General features: G+C 42.5%; 1 protein-coding gene across 5 annotated transcripts; it reads right to left on the reverse strand.

The window, feature by feature from the left end:
- Nucleotides 1–5,376: 5,376 nt before the first annotated feature.
- Nucleotides 5,377–20,625, reverse strand: COS1 (6,7-dimethyl-8-ribityllumazine synthase / DMRL synthase / lumazine synthase / riboflavin synthase). 5 transcript variants are annotated; one of them, XR_015542238.1, is made up of 9 exons: nt 20,377–20,623; nt 19,853–19,983; nt 19,620–19,715; nt 18,979–19,074; nt 18,010–18,088; nt 17,729–17,778; nt 6,091–6,150; nt 5,601–5,909; nt 5,382–5,493 (listed from the first exon to the last, which is right to left on the reverse strand). XR_015542238.1 is itself a non-coding variant. In XM_087386154.1 (8 exons), exons 1-8 carry the CDS (start codon nt 20,495–20,497, stop codon nt 5,856–5,858), a joined length of 687 nt encoding a protein of 228 aa, XP_087242280.1. In that variant the 5' UTR covers nt 20,498–20,623; the 3' UTR covers nt 5,377–5,855. The 5 variants fall into 5 exon arrangements, 4 of the variants coding, with proteins under 4 accessions (XP_087242280.1, XP_087242281.1, XP_087242282.1 ...); XM_087386154.1 differs by having other exon boundaries at nt 5,377–5,909; XM_087386155.1 differs by having other exon boundaries at nt 5,377–5,909; nt 17,729–17,775; nt 20,377–20,621.
- Between the last annotated feature and the right edge of the window lie 3,695 nt (nt 20,626–24,320).

The following is a 24,320-nucleotide window of genomic DNA, read 5'->3' on the forward strand; positions in this document are numbered from 1 at the left end:
CATACAAGCCTCAGTGGGCTATAGCAAAGGGCATGCTAGGGTCCTTGCTAAGTGCTCAACTAGTCTAAGAAGCTCAATAGCTCGAGCAAAAATTAGATATAAATATAAATCAGAGAGTAGCTGAGGTAGGCTGAGAGAGAGTTCATCAAAGAGATATAAACAAAAATCAGACAATAGCTGAGGTAGGCTAAGAGAGAGTACATCAAAGTCTTTAAAAGACTAAAGGGTCTATGAGACTTAAAAAATGAGATACAATGAGTTGAATGGATGGAGCCACTAAGCGGGACAAACAAGAGCCCATGGGAAGAAGGAAAGATCTACCGTGTGGAATCATTGTGGTACTTCTCTATATATTGTCCAAGGAACCAACCAACTGAGGGACTAAGAGTGGATAAGAGGGCTCCGACAGTGATCGGTAATGTGGTCTATCAATTTGCATGGTCCAATGTGGTCTCCTAGCAATAGCTCTCGGTTGGGCAAGTGCCACAACCACCCCCATTGGCTATGTCCCTAATCTGGCAAACATGGAGGTAAGATCCCCAAACCTCATCTATGCAACAACATGCTAACGGGTCTGTTGTGTCTCTTGCTCCGTGTCTCGACTATCTCCCTAGGGACTGCTTATCCATGCTATCTGCCAGAAAACCCTCAGTGATAGTCTTGATTTAATGTGATTCATACACCAAGACAACATAGTCAAGTTTTCGTCATGTAGAAGGTTGAATAATGCCAAGATCTAAGAAACTACAAGAACTTTCATTTGTTGTATGATTTAAGGTCATAAATTTATGAGGATTCCTCCATAAGACAAATTTGGATCAATGTACAATAAACCTTTTTCTTTTTTCTTTTTTTGCAAAGAATGTACAATAAATCTTTTAGTTTGGAAGGTTTGGGACAAATACGTCATCGTGAACCTTCTAACATAGCGACAAACAATCTCAAAATAAATCAATTCTTGTATAGAATCAAATTTTATAAGTAAAAAATGAAGGGGCAAATTGATGTGTGTGTGTGTGTGTGTGCCAATAGGATTGGAGTCCTATGCAAGAAGTGTGTGAGTGTAGGTGTGCTAGAAGGTTCCAGTTAGGTGTGTTAGGTTGGTGTGATGAGTGAGTGATCATATGAGGTGATTGATTGAGATAATCAGGGAGATGATTGTGGATCTGGAATCTACCTACATGGAGACAGTTCCCTATATATGTAACCACTCTTGGAATAAAGATTTGCAATTTGTGTCTCATTGTTTCTATATGGATTCACACTTGGTATCAGAGCTTGGTTAGAATCTGAGTGCCTAGAATGAGATTCCTAGAAGATTCCAACTAGATCCTATCTTCTTCTCAAATGCCTCCTATCTCTCCTTTGTCTATCTTGAGCTTGGGAAGCCCTGTTCTCTCCATCCACGCAATGTCTTGAGGAGCCCCTTCAGCCAGACCTTCCTTACTTCTAGGCGACCTTCCTGACCCGTGGAACTAATGAAAGACATCGCCATGTCTGTGCACTACCTCTCTGTGTATTCCACGCCACTTCTGCAATGCTGCTCACCTCAGTCCACAACCTTGCAATTCCTCTGAGCCAAGCTTACTCTACACCTAGAGCTACCCTCTGGAAAATTTTGGAACGACTTGGTCCAGAAATGAAGGAGAAATCGACGAAAAACCAGTCGATTTAAGAGAAGACATAGCTTTCACATTTGAAGAAGATGTTGCTGCCCTGGGTAGTGTGACATGCCATTTCGTCTCAAATTTGTACTGAGTCTTGTCTTACTAGGTACCTTTGATTTCACAGCAAATTCCCCAATCTTGATGCTATGTGGAGTGAGGTAGCAATCCTCTAAGGTTACTCTATTTCTTTCTTAACTATTTTTTTGAAAATAGATGCTACACTAAATGCTAAGTTGATGCTTGAGGAGTTAGAATTCAAATCAGAGATTCAGAGATTTCTTTTTTAGATCAGAGAATGCTCTTTGAAGTTCAGCTGATGTTGATTTCTTGACAAAATGCCAAACTCTCAATCTTTTTCTTTAAGTGCCAAGAAGACTACAAAGACGAAGTACAAGGTAAAGAAGATCCCAGTTAAGAGGTTGTGGGAGAAGCCAACTGGTTATGATTATGCCGAACAATGAGGTTTTTCAGAATTCTTATCTTGCAATTTGCATCTCTATGGTGAAGGTGATTTTTTTGTTCAGAAAGATTGACCTTTTGTAAAGGGATTAGACACTACCATTACTTTGGTCAAGACCTTCCTAAATGGCTTCCAAACTGAAAATAGATAAGTTTGAAGGAGAGGGGTTCCAGACTTGGCAAACAAAACTGAAGTTTATTCTCATGAAAAAGGGAATATGGAAGATAGCAAATGGCAAAGAAACTAAACCTACAACTAGAGAAGGAGAAGCTTCATGGCTTCCAAAAGATGAAAAAGCTCTTGCTATAATTGCTCTTGGTCTAAGTGATTCCTTTATTCATCACATTGATAGATGTGAGATTGCTCATGCTGCATGGACTCATCTTGAGCATGTGTTTGGAGCACAGGGAAGATGCTCTAAGTATAGCTTGCTTATCAAGTTCTTTGACTTAAAATTGGATAGGGGGGAGTTTATCTCTTCACATCTAAATTCAATGAAGAGCATTTTGACACAGTTATCTAGCATTAAGTTTAATCTTGATGAAGATATTGTAATTGCCATCTTACTTAGCAGTGTCAATGCAGAATATGGCACTATTGTAACCACACTCACCAATATTCCAGAGGTAAGTCTGGTAGAAATTGAAGCATCACTCTTGGAGGAGGCGAGAAAGATCAAATAAAGAAGTGATTACAAAGAAGGGGCATATTTGGCCAGAAGGAACTTAAGCAACTTCAAGGGAAAGAGCAAAATGAAATGTAACTTTTGTGGTCTGAGTGAATCCTTTATTCATCACATTGATAGATGTGAGACTGCTCATGCTGCATGGACTCATCTTGAGCATGTGTTTGGAGCACAGGGAAGATGCTCTAAGTATAGCTTGCTTATCAAGTTCTTTGACTTAAAATTCGATAGGGAGGAGTATATCTCTTCACATGTAAATTCAATGAAGAGCATTTTGACACAATTATCTGGCATCAAGTTTAATCTTGATGAAGATATTGTAATTGCCATCTTACTTAAAAGTCTCAATGAAGAATATGGCACTATTGTAACCACACTTACCAATATTCCAAAGATAAGTCTGGTAGAAATTGAAGCATCACTCTTAGAGAAGGCGAGAAAGATCAAACAAAGAAGTGATTACAAAGAAGGAGCATATTACAAAGAAGGGGCATATTTGGCCAGAAGCAACTTAAGCAACTTCAAGAGAAAGAGCAAAATGAAATGTAACTTTTGTGGCAAACCTGGACACTTTGAAAAGGACTGTTATGCCAAAAAGAGATGTTCAGCCAATCTTGTTGAGAAAGCAGAAACTGAAGAAGAACCAAAGAATGTCAAAACTCAAGCTCTCACTGCTTACAACATCCAAGTCAAATCTGACAAGGGTAAGGATCCATATGTTTTCTGAGTTATGTGTGTATGAGGTCAATAATGGTTCTCTACCATGGATAGTCCATCCTTAAATGATTGTTAGTCTTTTAAGATTTTTCCTTGTTGGACTCATTGGGCTTTACATACATAGTCTGTGTCCATCTCCCAGTTGTAAACCAAGAATCCTATAAAGTGAGTCATAGGTTGGGGCCATGATTGTTGCCACATGATAGTGGGCAAGCCATGGAGCATCCCATGTACTACTGCTAAGGTGTGAGGTCATCAATTTGTGAGGGGGAATGAAGGGGCAAATTAATGTGTGTGTGTGTGCCTATGGGATTGGAGTCCTATGCAAGAAGTGTGTGAGTGTAGGTGTGCTAGAAGGTTCCAGTTAGGTGTGTCAGGTTGGTGTGATGAGTGAGTGATCATAGGAGCTGATTGATTGAGATAATCAGGGAGATGATTGTGGATCTGGAATCTACCTACATGGAGACAATTGCCTATATATGTAACCACTCTTGGAATAAAGATTTGCAATTTGTGTCTCATTGTTTCTATATGGATTCACAAAAAAATGTAAATCTCCTAAGTATACACCACAATTAGTTTCCATGGAAATACCACTACTTTGTTGATATAAAAGGGTCCCCTACACTATCAACAAATTATCTAAAGAAAACAATATACATCTTCAACATCTGCAATGTTTGTGCACTTTTTCAATCAAGGGATTCATTTTTAGATTTCGGCTGCTTAATTTGTTATACGATTGTAACACCAATGAACAAGGTTTAGTTTCAAAAGACTACAACTTGCTATAATGTCTAGTTTCAAAAGACTACAACTTGCTATAATGTCTATTTTAAAAAGCCTTATAGCCATCTATTTCGTTCAAGCCAAATGACCCCATACCAAACAAAACTCTCCTCCTTGAAAAGATCACTGATAATGGAGCTTCTCACAATCAACATCCCACAACTCATAGTGGGGTCATGCTTCCCTTTATACATCATGCATACAAAGAGCGTCGTGTGAAAGTATATACTTTCATAAGACCATTGAATTTTTTTAATAAAACTTATTCTCGAATTTTTTTAATAAAACAGGAATAAGTATAAAGAGGAGAAAGAAAGTTTATTAAAAGTTGACTAGAAGTCTTCAGAAGTCAGAAGACCAAAAAGGGTCAACCAAACTAAATGAAAATGATACAATGAGCTGAGGGGTGAATCCATAATCCTGATCATAATGGCATCATAAAGAGAAACTCATGAAGTGGAAGCAAACGTAAAAAAAAAGACGAAGGGAAGAAGGGGGCTTGTACAAGACATCAAACAAAACTAACAGTCAAAGAGAAATACAAAATAACAATAACTTAGTAAGAAAAGCTATGCTTATTCTCATCGATACACAAGCATAAGCTGCCATTTAGGTGTCGAGAGATTCTAGAATCTCTTGAGTAAACCAAATACTTACTGAGCTCTATAATCCTAATCCAAACAACAAAAATTACAACAAAAGAAGATAACATTAAGAAAAGAAAAAGAAGAAATGCACGTTCGCGCGTGCGAGAGAGAGAGAGAGAGAGAGAGAGAGAGAGAGAGTTCTGTTAACATATTTATTAAAAAGAAAAGAGACACTAATACTAACCCAAGATAACAAAACATAAACTAGTTGCCAATGCAATAAAACAAATTAGACACCAACACAAACACAAGGAAACTTAATCAAGCTCTCTATAGGCAATGGTTGCCAAAACTCAATCAAAGTACAATGCATGCCAAGCTGTTCAATCTAGATGGCAAGATAACATCAGCAATAGAGGCCCATCACACAATCTAAGCATCTGAATGAATAAGACTGCAAATAAATTGAATAGTCTCCCATCCATATATTATTGATGAACCCAAAACCAGTTCGAGAATCAGCACAAGACAACCATGATGCAAGGCTTTCAAACGTCAGTCTCCCTTAACCAAGCAAATAAGTGTTTCCTGCACGTTCATAGCTAGTAAGCTGTGAACAAATTGTTTTACATAGACCTCCAAAATACTATTTCTTTAAATGAAAAATGTGTGCAAAAAACTTCTTTTACATTGACCTGTAGAATGTTGATGCTCTGTCATTCTGATGCGATACTGAGCACCACAGTGACCTTTGATGTTAAGATGGAATTGAGCATGAGCAAGGGATGGAACCTTTCGAGTGAAGCAGAGAGCCAAATGTGGAAATCGTGTAGCGTGTGTTGTTTTCAGGTGAAGCCTAGGCCAAAAGTGGAAAGCTCTTAAACGTTGAGGTGAATAGGTTTGGCAGTCATGAAGAATTTTGGATCATTGTCATATGATTTCTTATTAGATCAACGCTGATTCAACTTGCTCAAATTGTGCTGAAACAAAGATGCCATTTCAATCTGTAAAAAAGACTCTACATCAGTTTCAAAATATATGTTACTTACGTTTGAAGATACTAAAGGAAAATATCCATGCAGACCCTTAATTTCAATTGGAAGGAAAGCTATGAAGAAGATAACTACAATATTTCATGAAGCATTGTAACAGCAAAACACAAGAGAAGAACAAAGTGTGGCTCACAGCTGTAACAGCAGCTTCTGCACCCTTGTTCCCAGATTTGCCTCCAGCCCTGTTCAGAGCCTATAATGCAAGGAAAAAATGAATTAATATACCTAGATGAATCCAGGAACATTCCCAAACTCATCCTCTAAAAACACAACATAGTGCTCTCATTATTAGTTAGCTTGAGCATTGCTCTTGTAAAGTACATGCCAGAGGGGTGTCCAAAATCAAATACACAGACAGGTACCAAGCACAGTAACCTGGCCTACAAGTCTACCACTCATATTCATAATTAGCACTTCGGGCCATTGTGGATAGTGAATCAGAGGCTAAGTAGATGTAAATTTCGTGTAAGCCCTACCTCACCTAACCCCATCACTCACTGGCTACACTCACACCCATAGTAACTCCCCGTGTGCTTTGCCCCTGCTCAAGTTAAGTTAGAGCTGATGTATCATAGTTGAGGTTTTTGATATCATATCGCTACACCTAGTGAATTTTGGATTGTAAATTAAGTATTGTGCCCTCTACAAACACCTCATGTTCTATAATAATGAGTGCAATGGAGATCACCTGGATATAACCGATGGTTGCAAGCAATTAACTATACTAAGATGTACCTGTGCGTTGTCATATTGCATCATCACTGTTGCCATCATACAAGAAATTGCTCGGAGCATGCTCCAGGTATATCACACAATGGCCCTAGCCTACAATGAGGATGAAGTACAGATGATCGCATCTGTGTTGGCTTTCAAGCTAGAATCTAGCCCAGTGGTGGTTGAGATGTCCATTGGGAACCCAAGTTGTCTAGTAATTGAAAATGAATAACTCCACGATGGTCTTCAAACACGACATCTTTTGGGGGGTCGGCATCCATTATGTGGCATTGAAGATATGACATATTTATATATAATCGTCCAATTGATGTCACAGCTTTGTATTGATGTGCAATAACTAGCCTAGCTTTATTGGTCACACTTGGAAAAATATATATAGCACCCACCAAGAATGAACAACTGAGAAAATTCAGATCTGCAGACCGCCTTAGCCTTATCCAAAGGTAGGGGAACTCTATGATCTGCAGACTGCCTTAGCCGAGAATGAACAACCTGATAGCAAATTCAGATCTGCAAAGCGCCTTATCCAAAGGTAGGAGAACTCTATGGTCCCATACTCGCTAAATTAAAAAACGAAACCCTTCACCAGAACTAACCAGAGAACTCCAGCTTCCACTCAGTCCTGAGACCGCCAGCCTGAGCTCCTCTTTAAGTAGTGCCTGAGCTCCTCATGATTTAAACCTAGACCAAGAATTAACCAGAGAACCCCAGCTTCCACTCAGTCCTGAGGCTGCCAGCCTGAGCTCCTCTTTAACAAGTGTCTGTCTCCTCCAGCCTTTCAGCCTTTTCCTTGCCTGTCTTCCTATTAATCACTTGAGTACAGCCCTGTTTGCAGGCACGCCTATTGTAGAGATTAACAGTGAATGGGCCTTGTCTTTTAGGCCAAGCCCAGACCACTACGCAATGCGGAAAATATAGATTATTAGCCCACAAGATCATTTACTGATATTGATCCTACTCCGTGTGTGTGCACACGTATGTATGAGAAAACACAACGCTCAGATCTGGAGATAGACAGCAAGATATTGCAACCAAAACTATAGATATGTCCACAGAAAGTACAAAGATAGACTCACAACCTATACCACATAAACAGCGGGATCCTGCTATATCTGCGGCTGTGAAGTGTTGTCCAACCTCCTGCTCTTGTTTTGTACTGTGTGCCTCCAAGTGAGATCTTCAGCGGCTTAGGGAGGAACCCCAAAATGCCTTGTCACCCACCCTTCTGCTGTAGATGTTCTGCCCCATTGTTGAGCTCTACACCCAAGGTTTGGGCCTGTTGGAATCCATCTGTCTCCTGGTGTTTTTGCTGCACCCTGCTGCTGCCCAAGTCACCTCTGCTAGTATCTGGATGGCACCTTGCAAGTTGCTGGCCCATTGTATCAAACCATGTGTTATCTGGCCCCCAGCTGGGGAATTCTATAGGGCACTAGGCCCTCCTAATTTCGCCAACCAGGACCTGTGATCTCCCAACCAGATCCAGGACTTGGTGCCCTTCTGGCCAACCCCACCTACCAGGCCAGCCAACCTGTTCCGCAGCCGACAAGATCTGGCCGACCTGAGGCTGCATACAGAGCCTATAAAAGGTCTATCTGCAGGCGACACATGCTGGTTCTCTGCCCAGCTCCATAGCCCATACACAACTGCAGCCCCATGTGCCCCCCCCCCCCACAGAGCTTAATTGCAGCCCCCATCCGTGCAATCCCAATGTGGACTGATCTGCCATGTTGGGGTGGGTCATAACAAAACTACAAAGTTAGAATGCATGTTGCCCACATGGGCACCAATGTGCTGCCCATGTGGCAGCCCCTTTCTCCCTCATCATTCCCCCAATCTTTCGTACACGTCACTCCCCTGTGCTCTCCTCATATGGGGGCTTACGTATGGGGTTGACCCTATTTCCTCAAGACCCCCTCTCAACAAGCCAATGTATTATGTGAGCCCATCAAGACCCCTTCTCAACAAGCCAAAGTGAGCCGGAACCCGCTCCTTGAAGAATGTGCTCCACCTACTCCCTTGGAAGAGCGCTCAGCAACACAACATGTCAAAGACATCTTTCATAGTTTCACAGGTTTAGCTCTCTGATGACCCCAACTGGTAGCAACCTCTGCAGTGCCTGATAGCACCCTAGAAGTGGCTGGAAACACCCTGCAAGTGCTGTATGCTGTGTCAACTCATGTGCTATCTTCCCCCCCAATGAGTGCTTTATATAATGCACTAGGCCCTCCTACTTTGGCCGATCAATCTGCCCACCACCTGGGGTTTTTTGCCCACAGTCTGCAGCCCTACTGACCGATCAGATCTCCTTGACCAGAGGCTGCCTGCAGGGCCTATAAAGGTCTATTTGCTGGTACCATATGACGGGTCTTAGCCCAGCTCCCTAGCCCATACACAGGGCCATGGCCCATACTGCAGCCCCATGTGCCCCTCACAGGGCTTATGTCAGCCCCATCTGTGGGCAGCACCATGTGTAGAGTCTGGACTGATCTGCCCTGAGGGGTGGGTCATAACAAACTAAGAAGGAACTTCCCCATGCTCTTCTCATAAAGGAGCATACATGTGGGGACTTGACCGTACATGCTCTTCTCATAGGGAGGATTACCTGTGGGGGCTTGCCCCTATTTCTCAAACAGCCTTCTCCTGCTGTTTTGCCTGTGTTCCTGTTGCATATCACAGCCTCTAAGGTTGACTTTGTTGCGGCTTATTTTTGTTGGTGTCCACTCCTGTCTCGCTGCCTTGCTTGCACGTTTGGCATGCACACAGTGTGCTCTGCAGTCCACCTTCAGAAGGTAGGTGCAGTTTGCAGTCTCATACTCACTAAGGCAGGCAACTGTGTAACACTGTGTGTGCTGCAGTCCATCTTCAGAAGGTAAGCACACTCTATGGTCTCAAAACTCATACTCACTAATTAACAATGGAAACCTTAGTTTATAATTTTAAACCTTAGTCACGACGATTAACCACCCCAACTCTAATTTGAAGACAGCAGACAGGTCCTATGCGATACATCAAAAGGTTTACATAAAGAAGCACATGTTTAAAGCTGCCCTTCAGTTGCCTGCCTGAAATCATCCCATACACAAGTGGACGATTGGCTCTAACCCTACTTGTACTATAATTGGAATAAGCAATCCAACCTAGAAGTCGTACCAACTCCTGAGTCCTCATAAAAGTAATCAAGATCTTTAATCGTAGTGCACCAGCAGTTATAGCTAGCCCTGCAACATGCATACCCTTGATCCAAGAGATATTTTTCGGGTCTGCTGCTGTTTCTACTCTAAAAACGTGCAATTTAAGGTTATGTTGTCAATAACAGCTAGCTGGTCCTATTTAGATGACTAAACGTAACAGAGTTTTTGTGTGGACGTAATACTATTGTCTCCCTATGCAAGTAAACAAGATTACAGAGGTGGAATGCACCCATTTGGGCACGCCGCACGAAGCAGATCTCTTTCTCATAGTATACCCCTGTTATATATATCTACATGGATCCGGGAACATAAAGATGAATCCAAGAACATGCTCAAAGTCATCCTGTAAAAACACAAACACGGTGCGGTTTCAATTTGGCGACAATCGCTCACACAAGGTTGAAAACCATAAACTCCATGCATAGCAGAGACTAGCTACTACGACATCCTCACCAATGTCATCACTGCCCAAGAGTGGGTGTAGGCCAAACATATGCTCTCACACATACATATCCACCAACCCACACATACCTGAGCATCCATGTATACAAAGGTCTTTGTACTAAGTTTCTGTCAGCACTCGGCAAACTTGACCGTGACAAAGGCTAGCACTAAAGGAGAAAACTAGTCCACATTCTGTTCATTCAAGCTACACACTGCTTGTGAAGACTATATAATTTCATTTTAGTGGCTCCCAAACGAGCAGTTCTAAGCAAAACATGCTTAGACAATCTAGCTGATAGGGCAGCACATTAATCAAGATAGAAAAGATTTATTGCAATATCCAACAAGCCGCAACAATTACCCATTATGGGCTTGGAGCCACTTAGTGCTGAGGGAGTCGTGGGGAATTATGACGAGGATAGAGCTGTTGCCTCAAGCCACTGTGACTACTCCAGCCACATCAACTGCGGCTGCAGTGACAACACCAGCGGACCTTGTTTTAGTCAGACCATGGTAGATCCGGGGTGCGAAAGCCTCCGCTATCATGTGGGTACATCGGAACATGGTCGTATGCGCCTGCCAGGAGAGATTGGATCTGTCTAGAACGGATGCAGTGCTTTCTCACATACAGATGGTAAACTTTTCTTTCGGGGCCTGGACAACATTGAGGGACATGTATGACGCTCAACAACGAGGCGAGAATCTTGGACCTCGAGACGGAGCTGTATGGCATGAGCATGGATGAAGGGGCATCAAAACAAGAACAAATCACCAAGATGAAGGTGGTGTGGGATCAACTAGCGGCAGTTGGTCAAAGGACAAGCTTGACCACGACGGCAAGGTTGTTGCTGGGAATGCTCCTCCGTAGTATAGTAGTTTTGTTACTATGATGATTGCAGGGCTGAGGGCGGCACTAGTGACTTTCGAGGAGCTGGTTCCATTGTTGTTGCAAGAAGAAGCTCAAGAATATAAGTATGAAGGAACGAATGGGATGATAAAGCCCTAGAAGCTCAGGACAGGAGCAAAGGCAAGGGCAAGGGTAAGCCAAGCAAAGGCAAGCCCAAGGACAAATCTAATGAAGGAGCAGATTCTTCAGATGAAGAGAACAAGAAGAAGAGAAAGAAAGAAAAGAAATGCTTCTATTGTGATGAGCCAAAGAATTTAGTGAAGGATCGCAAAAAGAAGGCGGCTGATCAGAAGAGGAAGGGTGCTACCTCAGAGTCAGAAGAGTCAGCTTAGTTGGTGGTGGTAAGAGAAGAACTTTTCTTGGTGGCATCTCCCAGTGCTGCTAAGATTAGGTATATGGACCTCAGTGTTACTGTCAAGATGTCTGACATTGAGGATCGGTCAAAAGAGGAGTCAGAGACCTTTGTGAAGGTGATGGACAGTGATGAGTGCCTAGAGCCATCAAGGTGCTTGGCTGGTGTTGCTGACGCAGAGGGGGGTCCTTTGACAGGACCTGAGGACTCAAAGTTAGATGGACGCTGCGACTTAGATGGGGACAACACAGAACCACACATGGAGCTTCACAGTCCAGGTGATCTGGATTTATGCCAGGGATATAATGTCTCGAGTATACTGTTTGGTTGCAGACCTAGCTAGACGGAGGACGGGTTGAAATAGACCCTAAGAGCTTGGTGCCTAGAGGACCTTAGGTTGTTCACCTATCCTAAGGGGGACAGTTGGAGGATACTGGTACCTGGAGTGCTTGAGCTCAAAGGTGGGTTCGTGACTAAAGGTGGTGGTACCAAGACGGGCTACATTGGATGACCTGTGTACCAGGCTGGTGTGCTGAACCGCACCTGGTGGAGCAGGAGCCACTGGTTGAAAAGCCAGGAAATGACTATGACAACACCAAAGCGATCTAGAGGGCTACTATATGGGAGCTACTGGAGCATCTTCATCGATGGATTCGGATTGGGCCAATGTGGGTCAGTGAGAGGGGATGTTGGATTAGGGTTGGTCACCTCCCCACCTGTGAGCCCCCAAATGAGGAGTGCATTGGGGGGGTGGACCACAGGATAATAGAGAAGGTCATGGGGCTGCCACATGAGCAGCACATGGGCTGCCATGTGGGCAGTAGAGAAAGGGAGATCCCTAGCAGAGGAGTGCCTTCATGGAGGGCAGATCTGGGAAAGACATTTCTAGAGGCTGTCCACAGATGGAAAGGGCAGATCTGGGCAGCGTTTGCGACTGTGTGGATAGGGCGCTGATGTCAGCACATGTACAGACTGTTTGGAGGCGTTCTGGGACCTGGAACAAGGCTGAGCAGGTGTGGAACAGAGGTAGGAAGAAGGTGCACAGAAATGCGGCACTTTGGAAGGCCTATGGGCTGGTTTGGGGCAGACAAACAAGGCTGGAACTGCCTGGGCCAGTGGCTGGTTGCCACGTGGACAGGCAGGCCAGTAAAAGTCTGCAAATGGAGCCCTGAAAGGGCATTTATAGAGCCCCCCCTCCAGTCAGCTGGTAGGGGGGAATCCAGTCGGCCAGCAAGCCCTTGGCGGGTCGGTTTTTTGAAGGGGGGTCAGCCCCTATAAAAGGGGTCATTTGGGCCCCTTCTTGGTATCACTTGAAGCAGCCAACCAAGAGCAGAAAGGAGCAGCAGTTAGGGCTTCACTTAGGCCTACAACTAGGAGGTGAAGGAGGTTTCCAGAAGGCAGCAGACTTAGCTTAGAAGGTGCTGCCCACCTAGGCTACTACCCGGGCAGTAGGGTGGAAGGATCATTGGACTGAGAGTCTACATAAGCTCAGAGGAGCACACGGGCTTAGAGATCTAGAGGTGCCAGGCAGATAATAGGAGGACGTTTGGTAAGATCATAGGACCATGGTTTGGTGGAACTCCCCATCTCTTTTTGAATTGTGTACGGTATTGGACGGATGGAAAATATCGTTGTTGCTTCTATATTTGTCTTGCCACAAGTCAAGACGTTTGATTCCGTGGAGAGAGATGTAGTGCAAATTCTGCCTTTTGCGTCTTTAGATCAAGATTCAAACTCAACTCAAAAGTCCTATTCTATCCTAGTTTATCTAATTTCTATAGCATGCAAGCAAGTTAGCTACAAGCAAGTTGCAACCCTACAACCTATGTAAATGACCTACGTCAACAACAAAGGACCACAGCAAGCGACCTATAGGACAGCACAAGATGAGAAACTACAAAAAAAGAAAACCAAAAAGCTTTGATAGACTCAAGACTATGTAGGCACATAGACAACAAAGAAGTAGAAGGCACAGTGCAACAACGGCTTCAACAAACACCACTAAAATAGCATGAAACTCAAGCAAGCAAGTGCACACAAACTACAATGATAGCAAGCATCACAAAACACAGGCGGCACCAATGACTGTAGATGTTAGATAGCAGCAAAGATACAACATGCAAAAGATTGACATCGATGTGACATGGAACACAAGGAAGCAAGAACATACATACACAATGTAGGTAGCAAGTAGTATACAACACAAACAACCAACAAAAAATAGCACTATATACTTAGATGAATCCAGGAACATTCCCAAACTCATCCTCTAAAAATTCAACATAGTGCAGTTTCAATCTCACGATAGTCACTCATAAGATTGAAAACCATAAACTCCATCACGCATAGCAGGGACTAGCTACTATGACATCCCCACTGACATCATCAGTGCCCAACAGTGGGTGTAGACCGTAGTATAAAAGTATGCTCTCACACATGCAAATCCACACACCCACACATACTTGAGCATCCATTTATACAAAGTCTTTGTACTGAGTTTTTGTCGGCACTCCGGAGGTGAAGGGCAAACTCAGCCATGACAAAGGCTAGCACTAAAGGAGAAGGCTAATCAAAAAGTAGTCCAAATCTCTTCATTCAAGCTACAAGTGCTTGTGAAGTCTAAACGATTTCATTTTAGTATCTCCCAAACGAGCATCTAAATCAAAATCTAGCTGATAGGGCAACGCACCATTTAAGATAGAAAGAATTATCGCAATACCAGCAGGCCGCAACTTGGACGAAAACTTCACAAGGTGAAATTTGCATGTCCGCTAATAGGGCAGAAGCATATACCTAGATGAATCCAAGAACATTCCCAAACTCATCCTCTAAAAACACAACAAATAGCACTACACTACAACCACATGGTGCTAACTAGTAAAACAACAGTAACAAGCAATTGACTAAATGAACTAATGTAACAAGACGCCAACTACAACTCAAGCAGGAGACAACATACATAGAAGTAGCATCAATAGAGTCTACAACATCATATAGAGAACTTATCTCAAACCTTACCTCTAAGCTTAACGATCACAAATGAGGCAGTGATGTTGGCTCCTCAACAAAGATCTAGTGAGATAACCACATGTCATGGACATGTGGTAGATAAGGGTCTTCCAAATAAGTACACATGGCATCACAAGCACATAGGGTCACCCAATATCCAGAGGTATGGCACACCTATGCAAGCAACATTCCGACACCACATAATTTATCTGCTCTTCCCCGTCCCACACCCTGCATTCTTTTCACTCCACAGAATGTGAGAGCTGCATTACGCTGACTCCACAACCGGAGAACCCAGACCATGAGGGCTACGGACTGATGTCCCCGATCCTAGCACACATGTTCAACCATGTGACATGTCATGGCTTCCCTCCTACTAAGTTTGATTCTGTAGTGAAACACTTTCCCGTGTAATTCTTGGGTTCATCTATTAGTCTTCCGCTGCAGGATACCCTCTGCTCGGATTTTCATTTCTAACAGAACATATCTAGATGAATGCATGAACGTGCCCAAACTCATCCTCTAAAAACAAAAAATATAGTGCACTTTCAATCTCATGATGGTCGCTCACAAGGTTGAAAACCATAAACTCCATCATGCATAGCAAGGACTAGCTGCTATGAATCGCCACCAATGTCACCAATGCCCAATTGTGGGTGTAGCCATAGTATAAACATATGTTCTCACACATACATATCCACACACCCACACATACATGGACATCCATTTATACAAAGGTCGTCGTACTGAGTGAAACTAGCCTCAACAACATAAAGGGTGGTAGGATCCACTTAATTACAGCATACACAGTAAATTGACAAGTAAATATGGCAGTGTTTTTTAATTGCACCACTCTTTTGGCCCCCCTGTTGCACACTTTGGCCCTAGGAATTAATTGCCTAGTAACTGGGCGCACATTCACTATTTCCAAGGGCCCACTAGGAATTTTAATTCCCCAAGTCCCGTCCCATGGCCGGACCCTCGTGCCCCAGAGGTTCAAGGTAGTCACCTGCAAATTACGGGAGTCGCAAATCCAAAGTCCCATAATTTTACGTCCTCGTGACACTGAGTTTCCGTCAACACACGAAAGGTGAAGGATAGACTTAGTCGTGACAAAGGCAAGCAATAAAGAAGGCGGTTAATCAAAAGGTACTCCACATTCTCTTCCTTCGAGCTACAACTACTTGTGAAGACTATACAATTTCATTTTAGTCTCTCCCAAACAAGCACTTCTAAGTAAAAGATGCTGAGACAATCATCATTTAAGATTGAAAGAATTTATCAGAATATTAGCAAGCTGCTTCACAAGGTGAAATTTGCATACCCGCTAATAGAGCCTGAACATATATCCAGATGAATGAACATGTTATAATTCTCTAAAAACACAACACACTGTGTGGTTTCAATCTCATGATAGTCACTCATACGGTTGAAAAAATCAAAAGCTCCATCACGCATAGTAGGGACTAGCTACAATGGCATCCCCACCGGCGTAATCCGTGCCCAACACTGAGTGTAGGCGATAGTATAAACATATGCTCTTACACATACTTGAGCATCCATTTATACAAAGGACTCCGTACTGAGTTTCTGTTAGTACTCCGGAGGTGAACAAAGGCTAGCACTAAAGGAGAAGGCTAATAAAAAAGAAGTCAAGCTGCAACTGCTTGTGAAGACTGTGCAATTCCATATTGGGAGTGCTCGAAGAGACCTGTGAGTGGAGGTGTGATCGTCCATTAGTTTCCGCCGGAACATATATCTAGATGAATGAACATGTTATAATTCTCTAAAAACACAACACATTGTGTGGTTTCAATCTCATGATAGTCACTCACACGGTTGAAAAAATCATAAACTCCATCACGCATAGTAGGGACTAGCTACTATGGCATCCCCACCGGCGTCATCAGTGCCCAACACTGAGTGTAGGCCATAGTATAAACATATGCTCTTACACATACTTGAGCATCCATTTATACAAAGGACTCCGTACTGAGTTTCTGTTAGTACTCCGGAGGTGAAGGGCAGACTCGGCCATAACAAAGGCTAGCACTAAAGGAGAAGGCTAATAAAAAAGAAGTCAAGCTGCAACTGCTTGTGAAGACTGTGCAATTCCATATTGGGAGTGCTCGAAGAGACCTGTGAGTGGAGCTGTGATCGTCCATTGGTTTCCGCCACTCATTAAGACTCATCCATGGTACCTAGCTCAATTGATTATGAACCCACCTAACCCAAACAAGTCATTGAGCATAGCAACTAAAGAGTGGGTTCTGAGTTGACTCCATCTTCACCAGTCTGGTTGATTGATTGATAAAAAATCCTTTTTATCTGAAAATAAGCAAAACTTAATTACACTCTTTAAAAGGATACATGCTTTTGCTTTTTTAAGGGTGTTACAGGTCAAACCACTTGGAACAAGCCTGCTCCAATGGCATAACCATTGGCATCCATCTCGACCCCAAATGGTTAACCCAGATCCACAATATGCAACATTAGTATGGTAGCCACCGCATGCTTTAACTCTCTAAAGCATGCTTCCAGACGGATGTATCCAAACAACAGGTTTGTACTTGATCTACTTGTAAGGAGCCTCATTCTCTCCTCCCTTCAAAAGATTGGAGAGGGATAGTGCAATAAACGCATATTCACAGATGAAAGTCTGGAAAAACTAAGTGAAACCCTTAAAAAATCAATTCCATGAGAGTGCATATAACTGGCCACTCATTACATACCCGAACCGTGTTAAGGTCAATACGGACATCGTCACCAAGATACAATAGTTCTCTTTTTAAGCATAGAGAAACTCTCTCCAAATGATAGTTAAAACTATCTTTAGCCGTTTTGTATAGTCAGAGAAACTGCGGCTGTACACTGTCTCCCAAGCCAGCATTTCTAAGCAAAAAGATGGCTGATAGGGCACCGCTGTACATAGAAACTATCATAATATCAACAGGCTGCAGCTTGGACAAAAACCTGATATGTGAAATTCGCATGTTCACTATGATGGCAAAATATGCACATAGATGAATCCAACAACATGCTGAGATTCGACCTCTAGAAACAAATCAAACAGTGCAGTTCTAACCATATATCTGTCACAAATAAAATCATTACATTGGAGAACAAGATATACCTGCTCCAATGTCTCACAGGTAAGGACACCAAATATGCATGGTACTCCTGCAAAACACCAAATCCAAAAATGTGATTAGGAGTAAATTTTGGTTCATCGTGAACTGAGTAAATTTTTGTTCATACTGACCTGCTCTTGATAATAGTCAGTGGTAGTTATATCTCTAGCCACAATGCCTAATTAATCAAACCAAGTATGCTTTGTCTAAATCAATCTAGTGCATATTCCACTGTTACAGTGGTGTACAAGCACGTCTGGTGTTATGGAACACCAAAACTCACCTGAATTAAGACTTGCTGACATAACTCCAGAAGCTGCAGAGTTGGCAACTGCATCATAATGGGTTGTCTCTCCCCTAATCTTGAAACAATCAATTTTGTATGAGCAACTATATCACACAGTATACATTCAAGAAAAATACTACAAAATGAAAAAAATTAAATGAAATACATATAATGCATGCTTAATTATGGTCCTGACCAAGAACAGTGTCTCACTCCCTCTCTACCACCTGCTTCCTCCTCGCACCTGCCCATTTCTAGACTCCCTGAAGCCTCCCCTCTGGATCACAAACAGCATTCTGCTTTGCCTATCTCCTTCCTCTTGTTGCTTCAATCCACCCCTCTACATTTGAAACCCTCTTTTCTGCACCCTCTCTCTAACCCATCCTCCTAATAGCCCCTAGCCAGATAGGTTCCTCTTCCTTTCCCTAACCTGCCTGTCTGTCCCTGTTTTCTATCCTTTTCTCTTTCCCCTGGTCTCTCTCTTGCCTATTGCCCCTCTCATCACTGCCTCTACTGTCTCATTTTTTAAACTCCATATCATCGCTTCACCATAGATTAATTATAATCATCACTCTGACTTGGACGACAGGAAGAAATACAGACACTGAGAATGGAACATGTAATAGGATTTCTGAGCCTTTCACACTAAAGTGCTAGCATGTCTTCGCTTCTTTGCAGGGTTCCACCGCAAATGCATTGAATGCACTGTGTTAGCATTCTGCCAAGCATGCCCATTCAACTCATTTTGAATGGCAGAAACTACTCGAGATTATACCACCAGAGAAGCAGAAAGAAAATTTTGTGAGCCAAGAATTCATATTTCACTTTTGGCCTAGAACAATAGAGGCTTGCAATATTCAAAAACTTTGCTTGGTATATCTCACTATATCAGGATCAAACCAAAACAATAACACAAGCACTAAACAGCAAACTTTACAACTGTGAGCTGATGATAAGAATCCTTACTACAGCTCCGATGCATAAAACTGCATTATATTTTCCAGTCTTTGCCAAGTATTGTGCAACAGTCGGAATCTCAAAAGATCCTGGCACCCACACCACCTGTAAAAAACGATTTCACAGAATAAGTTCAGGTTACAATTTCAACAAATGCAGACATAAAGAGCGTGTAGAACAAGTTCTGAAATCCCTCCCTATAGAATTGCAACATTAAGCATGGGTCATGTATACAAAAGCTATTTCCCTCAAGTAATCACCTGCTCCTGTTATACACCAAAAGGTTCCATTTCTACGGCTCCTTTGCAGCTAAACAACAAACTCAACCATTAAAGCTAACACTGAATAAAATCAAGTCCTCACAATCTGATTCCGAAAAGACCTGGGTGAATTAAGGGCAAACTAAGACACCAAGGATACACAAACACCCTGCTGCAACCTTTAACGGTCCGATTTAGAAATAAATATTTATAGAGTCTGAAAATGTCCGGCCAAATAACAGGTCATTAAAAAGCTTTTATTAGATAAACTTACGTTTTCCCGTTAAACTTAGAAGTGACTCAATTCTATACAATCATGTCCACAACTCAGAATCTAGCATCTTGCTCGTGGATATTCAGTAACCATAAACTGCGTTCAAGCATACGCACATCAATATGATCATCCTTGACTGTATGTCTTTGAAATGTCTCCAAGGCACCAGCTAGCAAAGGCCTTGTTATAAACTCATTGAAACGGGCAGCAACCTGTACCAAGCCGGATCACCTTCACAAATGAAGTCCTAAACCCATAGAGAATACCACCTGCTGTTCTAATTAAACATCTGAGATTGATCTTTTAATCAACAAACTTCAAGCCATAATGTAAGGGTGGGAGGTGATACCACAGCAAAGCGAAGCCCTTCTACATTTGCAATCGATCCTGTCAACTCCTTTACTGCTGCTGAGACATTTAAAGGAGATGTCTTTCTTGTTTTAGAGCCTGATGTCTTACACGTGCCAAGGGAGGACAAGCCTGCACATAAAAGTGCTAGTTGTATAGTTACAGCCTTGAAACGCAAAGTGGCAAGAAGAACATTTCCACTGTACACGAAAACTTTCATGTAAACAAAAACAGAAGCACCCCATGCGTCTAAAGAAAGACACGAACGCTTTCAAAAAAGTGTGCTACCATGAAGACGCAACCTACATTATCTTCCATTAATACTAAAACGTCCAAACCCAGTAATTGCCTCAAGTGATAACTTTTAAATCAATCTGCTTTACCGTTTGATATGTATGAGTCTGGTTACTACTTAATCTGAACTCATATTGACACTTTACGATTTAATCAGCCTCAATTGCAAAGTATCCTTAGATAAGCCGAAAATTCGATGGCACTAACGTGAAAATTTTGTTCAATGGTTACCTGGCAGGAATGTAGGCTGGTGACAAACACGGGATGACAAATTTGAGCTCCGCGGGATGATTGAAAGAGCGGTACACCGTGAAGAGAAGAGAGCCTCCTTGAAAGAGCAAGCTGCAGCCATCGGAGCTGTGAAGAGGGATTGAACAATCTATCAGCTAATGGGTTTCCAAAAATGGTTCTGTTCGTGCTAATGGGTTGAAGCTAATGGGTGTTCTTTTCGTGCGAATGAAATGGCACGTGAGTATTGCCCAAAGTCAGCGGAATAGTATTGTTAACACGTGTTCCAAAGGTTTTCGGGCAGAACTTTCTTACGGTTAATTTCTGTGTTTTATGCTAACCTAACCTAAAAACCCTAACCAATGGAAGTTTTTTGGCCGTGCAAAGGGTATGAGGAATCGAGTGGATTTTTGGGAGGTGGGTTGGGAAAGTGGGGGTTTAGTCGGTCAAGTTGACCGGGTTAGTGGGGGACTAGGGTCTAGGAATATTTGACCCGGTTAGTAACTTCCTATATAGGAACTTTCTTGAAGCAAGTTGCATGCCGAAATTTAGCAAGTTTCTTGCCCATTTATGGTCTGCCCGGGGGAAAGGCTTAAGTGAAGGCTTGGTTTTGGTGGAGATTATAAATTTCTATTTTTGGTCTGCCCGAGTGGCAATATTCGATTGGTTTTGGGGTTGGCTGCGTGGGATTGGTTATTGATTTTTGCTATTTGCATCCCATTTTTTTCTCCCCCTTTCTCTCTCTCTTCCTTCTTCTCTCTCTTTCTCTTCCCATCTTTTTCTCCCCCCCCCTCTCTCTGTGTGTTCCTTCTTCTTTCTCTTTCTCTTCCCATCTTTTTCTTCGCCCCCCCCCCCTCTCTCTCTCTCTCTCTCTCTCTCTCTCTCTCTCTCTCTCTCTCTGTGGGCAGGCCACATGAATAAAATTCATCTTGTTCACTCTCTGTGTGTTAACGGAATGATGATCACTCTAGTTACTAGGCATACTAGCTATGGCGTCCATCCCAACACATCCCTCTCTTGCCTTTCCTCTTGCTCCTGCTCCCCTCTTCTTCGACTCCAACTCCAGTGCAGAACTCAGCCCTCCTTCGCGTAATTGTAAGTTCTCTTGCACCGATTCGCCTCAATGCTTTGCTTTCTCTCTTTCCAAGCTTAATCCATCACATTCACCATTGTAACTTTATGCAATCCATCGCAGTCGTTGTGCGGTTTTGTCAACATTCATTTTGAGCGATTCTTCACAATTGTTTTTCCTTGTTTACCAAATCAATTTCTAGCCAATTGTGGTGGCGAGGATGAACTCTTGACAATGTAGGCTTTTGCGTGGCAACGGGCACTCCGACAAAAGAAGTCAAACTCATTTCCCTCAGTGTACAAATTACTAATACGATAATGCTCGCAACCCCTTTGCACGAACAATTGTGTCCACCAATGTAGAGTGAAAAAGAAAAGAAATCACAAGCATCCAATCATACGCTCAAATGGTCTGACAAAAAGATCTACGAGCCCTGTAAAACTTGTCTGACTTTCTATTATCTGCTCTATAGGTTCCAAAGATCATACTCTCATCCTTCTCTTCACTTCATGGGAACATCTGCATCCTCTGCTTGTTTTGCTTTCTACCTTGTTTTCTCTTCTGCCCTTCTACTTTCCACAACTCCCGTAAACGCAAAGTCTTCTAATCTCTATGAAGAGTGCGATTATCTTTGTGTCCTTGTTCCTAACATCACTAGTTTTTGGCAGTTTGTAAATTGTTCTGACCCTTCTAATGTCACAGGATACTCACATTGATGTCTTCACAGAGGCTGTTTAGAATTTCTCCTTCACAAAATTCAACTTCAACCCGAACAAGACTGTGGATACAATGCTATGATAATTGAATTGGCAAATAAGTACATGACCTAAACATTTCAAAATCTTCAATGCACACAGTGGATTGACTCTCAAGCAAAATCACGACCCTGTTTCTTCCCCTACTACAAGAAAAGATTATGAACGTAGTCTGCTGCTGCAAAGCGAATACCATGCAATTGTTCGAGACATGACAATTGGAGCATAGTGGGTGCAATGTTGGAACTTCAGCCAACCATACCTTCAATCTAGAATTGTAATGGTGGTAAAGGCTAGTGGGCAAGAACCTGCATATTCACCATGGATGTTCTTTTTCATACCTTTCATAGCACAGATGTGGTGCACCGTGATCGGATCGTTTATGCTCACAGGAGTGTTGTTGTGGCTATTGGAGTGCAACACTCATCCCCACTAGACAGTCGGTTGGTGGGCCTCAACTGCGCTCTCAACATTTTTACTTGAATGCACCGTTAGTAAGGGCTCCCAAACTACCCACTAATAGTTAAGTTTTGTTTTGTTTGTATTTGGTCAACATGGTTTGTGGGTTGATAGTAGTTAAGGGCTTGTAACACCTCTTTTCTCTCCTCTCTTTCACTCATCACCTTTCCCCATATTGCTCCACCTTCACTTGCTTTTTCTCTTTTCCTTTCCTTCCAATTTACACCTATCGTTTCCCTTTTACAAGTTATTGGAAATATTTATCGAGCAAATTTACACTTACACATATAATGACACTCCAAGAGGCAGGGCCTTAGTGGGATCCCCACCTTGTTGTTCTTTTGTGTTAACATTCCATTCTAATCCACTTCGTTATCATGCCTAATCGCTCAAGAAAATTAAATTCAATTAATTAGTTGCTTGTGCGTGCTTGCGCCAAGCATTATCATAGGTTAATTTGGAACATTAAGTCTCATGCTCCACCTCTCTCGTCTGTGCCTCTCACTCCTACAGTTCCCCTCTCCTCCTCGCTCGATCTCGAGAGCTTTTCTTGTGCATAGAGCACTACTACACTCATTTAGCAAGTGGTAACAAGGACGTATGGTATGTGGACAGTGGTGCCTCAAACATATGTCCAATAGGAAAGAGTGGTTCAAGACTATGGAGGGGGAATACATGGAATATTTGGTATGATGTATGTTCCAAATCTATGCAAGAATCTGCTCTCCATGAGTCAAATGGATAAGCATACGACGCAAGTAGTCTTCAAGAATAGGAAAGTCATCGTTACATCCAAGGAAAATGGATAAGTGGTGGGCCAAGGTGTCGAGAAGAATGGATTATACCAGTTACATGCCTTTGTTGTTCATGGGGACAATGGGCACACAAACTTGTGGCATGAGAGGTTTGGCCATGGCAATTACAACACTCTTACAAAATTGTAGAAGTCAAATATGGTGGAGGGACTTCCACCTATTGTTGTAGGCACAGATAAAGGCTACTAGGTTTGCTTGGAGAGCAAGTAACATAGCGAAAGAGGATACATCAAGGGCTAAGGGACCATTGGAGGTGATCCACTCCAACATTTGCGGGCCAATGTCAACAAAATCATTTGCAGGTTCAAGGTATTCTCTTCTATTTGTTGATGACTTTAGTTGGATGACTTGGGTATACTACTTGGCCAAGAAGTCTTAGGCCTTTGAGAAATTTAAAGAATGGAAGGCCAAGGTAGAGAAGGAAACAAAGAAGGATGTGCAAGCATTCCGCATTGATCGAGGGGAGGAGTTCACCTCCAAAGATTTAAATACTTTCTGCAAGAAGCATGGGATCAAGTGTTAGCTTACTTATGCCCACACATCTCAATAGAATGGGTTTGCTGAGTGAAAGCAATGAGCAATTATAGAGATAGGCTTGAATATGATCAGAGGGAAGGAGAAGTAGTAGAGGGATTTCTCAATTTGGTTTACCCTAGCCTTGCTAGATGTTTTGTAGCACTCATTGTTGAGCCTATTTTTCCCACAGTTTGGTGGATGTTCAGTTCTCTCCTTTCCTTTGCTATTCCTTGTGTTATGTTGTCTGAGTGAGGTGAGCATCATTGTGATCAAGGGAGTGATTCTACATGGCATTGAAGATTATCCTGAAGATTGAGTGATTCTATCTTC

This window comes from Dipteris shenzhenensis, chromosome 15 (assembly GCF_047967505.1).
Source record: "Dipteris shenzhenensis isolate YYH24624 ecotype China chromosome 15, Dip_SZ_1.0, whole genome shotgun sequence".
NCBI classification, from domain to species: Eukaryota; Viridiplantae; Streptophyta; class Polypodiopsida; order Gleicheniales; family Dipteridaceae; genus Dipteris; species Dipteris shenzhenensis.